Source organism: Austrofundulus limnaeus, unplaced genomic scaffold (genome assembly GCF_001266775.1).
Source record: "Austrofundulus limnaeus strain Quisiro unplaced genomic scaffold, Austrofundulus_limnaeus-1.0 Scaffold85, whole genome shotgun sequence".
Taxonomy (NCBI): Eukaryota; Metazoa; Chordata; class Actinopteri; order Cyprinodontiformes; family Rivulidae; genus Austrofundulus; species Austrofundulus limnaeus.
Window position 1 is genome coordinate 15,798 of NW_013952487.1, and position 1,408 is coordinate 17,205.

The window sequence follows — 1,408 nt, forward strand, 5'->3', positions numbered from 1 at the left end:
GTCCAAGATTAACCTTCAGGGTGGATATAGCTCGCTAGCAGCCTCGCACCGACGACCTATCCACGTCATCATTAAAAACTCTTGAATCTTGAATATTTAAGGTTTAAACCATAAAAAGAAGCATTTGTTAGTTTTTTCAGACTAGATTTTTAGCAGGAAAATGAGGCGATACTAACGCTCGATGTCGCTGAACAGGTAGGAGCCGATGAAGGAGAAGAGGAGCACCGAGATGGGCAGGGCGCAGTCCGACAGAACCTCCCTCACCTTGGCATGCAGGAAGGGACTGAGACACAGAAACAGGAAGAGTCGGTTAGTCGGGGCGAGACGAGGACTAAGTACCGTCCTCTGCCTCTCGCTCACAGAGCTTTGAGGGTGATTTGATTACTGAGAGCAATCATTAGAATATTAATGTTTATTAAATCACAGGCAGAAATGTGAGTTCTGTAATCTGGAAAGTTTCTGTAAYGTAATTTAAAGTTCTCTGGTGATTTATGTGTTGTGTGGCAGGTCCTCGGTACCTTCGTTTGAACTGGTAGAGAGTGTAGCCCATCCACAGCGTGCCCAGCATCAGCAGCAGGCACAGGACAGGCCTCTCCCTCGTGCACTGGATGAGAGACTCGGGGAACGCTCCGAACACAGACCCGACCGTCACGTCGCTTCTGTTTCCTCCCAGCAGATCTCCAGCCTGAGGAAAATACTCCGTGCTTCTGTTTGCCAGAGTGGCTGAGTGRTAGTACCTATGAAAAACTGGAAGCACGCGCAGAGCATAAAAATAACACCGTTCAGACCTATCTAAAGGTGAAAACAATTAGATTCATTCTGGAGATATAAACAACTACAGCATTGAGCAAACGTCTGAGTGTTTCATTTAGGGAGAAGAATCTAACTTACTTTTTATTGTGCCTTTCACAGCATCAACTACAAATGCAATGGATATAAAGAGAGCAATGACCTCCTCTGTCGACCTACGAAACATCAGGAAAAAAGACTGAAAAGGCTGAAAACAGAACTCCATTGGTTCGTCTCAACTCAAGACAAAGAACTAGTTGATATATTGTGCTGAAGTGAAAATGATCAGTTAAAAGTTGTGTTGTGTGTACAGGTGAAACCTTTTAAAGAGCTTCATCACCAGGCTGACGTTGAAGATTCCTCCCAGGATGAGGAAGAGGCAGTTCCATAAACCGATGCAGGCGTAGAAAGCTGGAAAATCCAGGTTGTAGTCATCACAAATCCCTCGGATCACTGTGAGCCAGCATGCAAATAAAAAGAACCAGTCAGTCAACCATTCAGAGGACCACAGAGCATAAACAACCAATCAACCAATCAGAAAACCCCCAAACCTAACCAACCAATCAGAAAACCACAGAACCTAACCAACCAACCAACCAACCAACCAACCAACCAACCA

General features: G+C 45.0%; 1 protein-coding gene across 1 annotated transcript in view; it reads right to left on the reverse strand.

The window, feature by feature from the left end:
* slc4a11 (solute carrier family 4 member 11) overlaps positions 1-1,408 on the reverse strand; it is a gene marked incomplete in the record, with an annotated part of 74,800 nt that overhangs the window by 6,655 nt on the left and 66,737 nt on the right. The window contains 4 exon segments of the mRNA XM_014011806.1: positions 177-283; positions 519-747; positions 892-965; positions 1,110-1,242. Of these exon segments, the coding sequence (XP_013867260.1) occupies positions 177-283; positions 519-747; positions 892-965; positions 1,110-1,242 (543 nt within the window).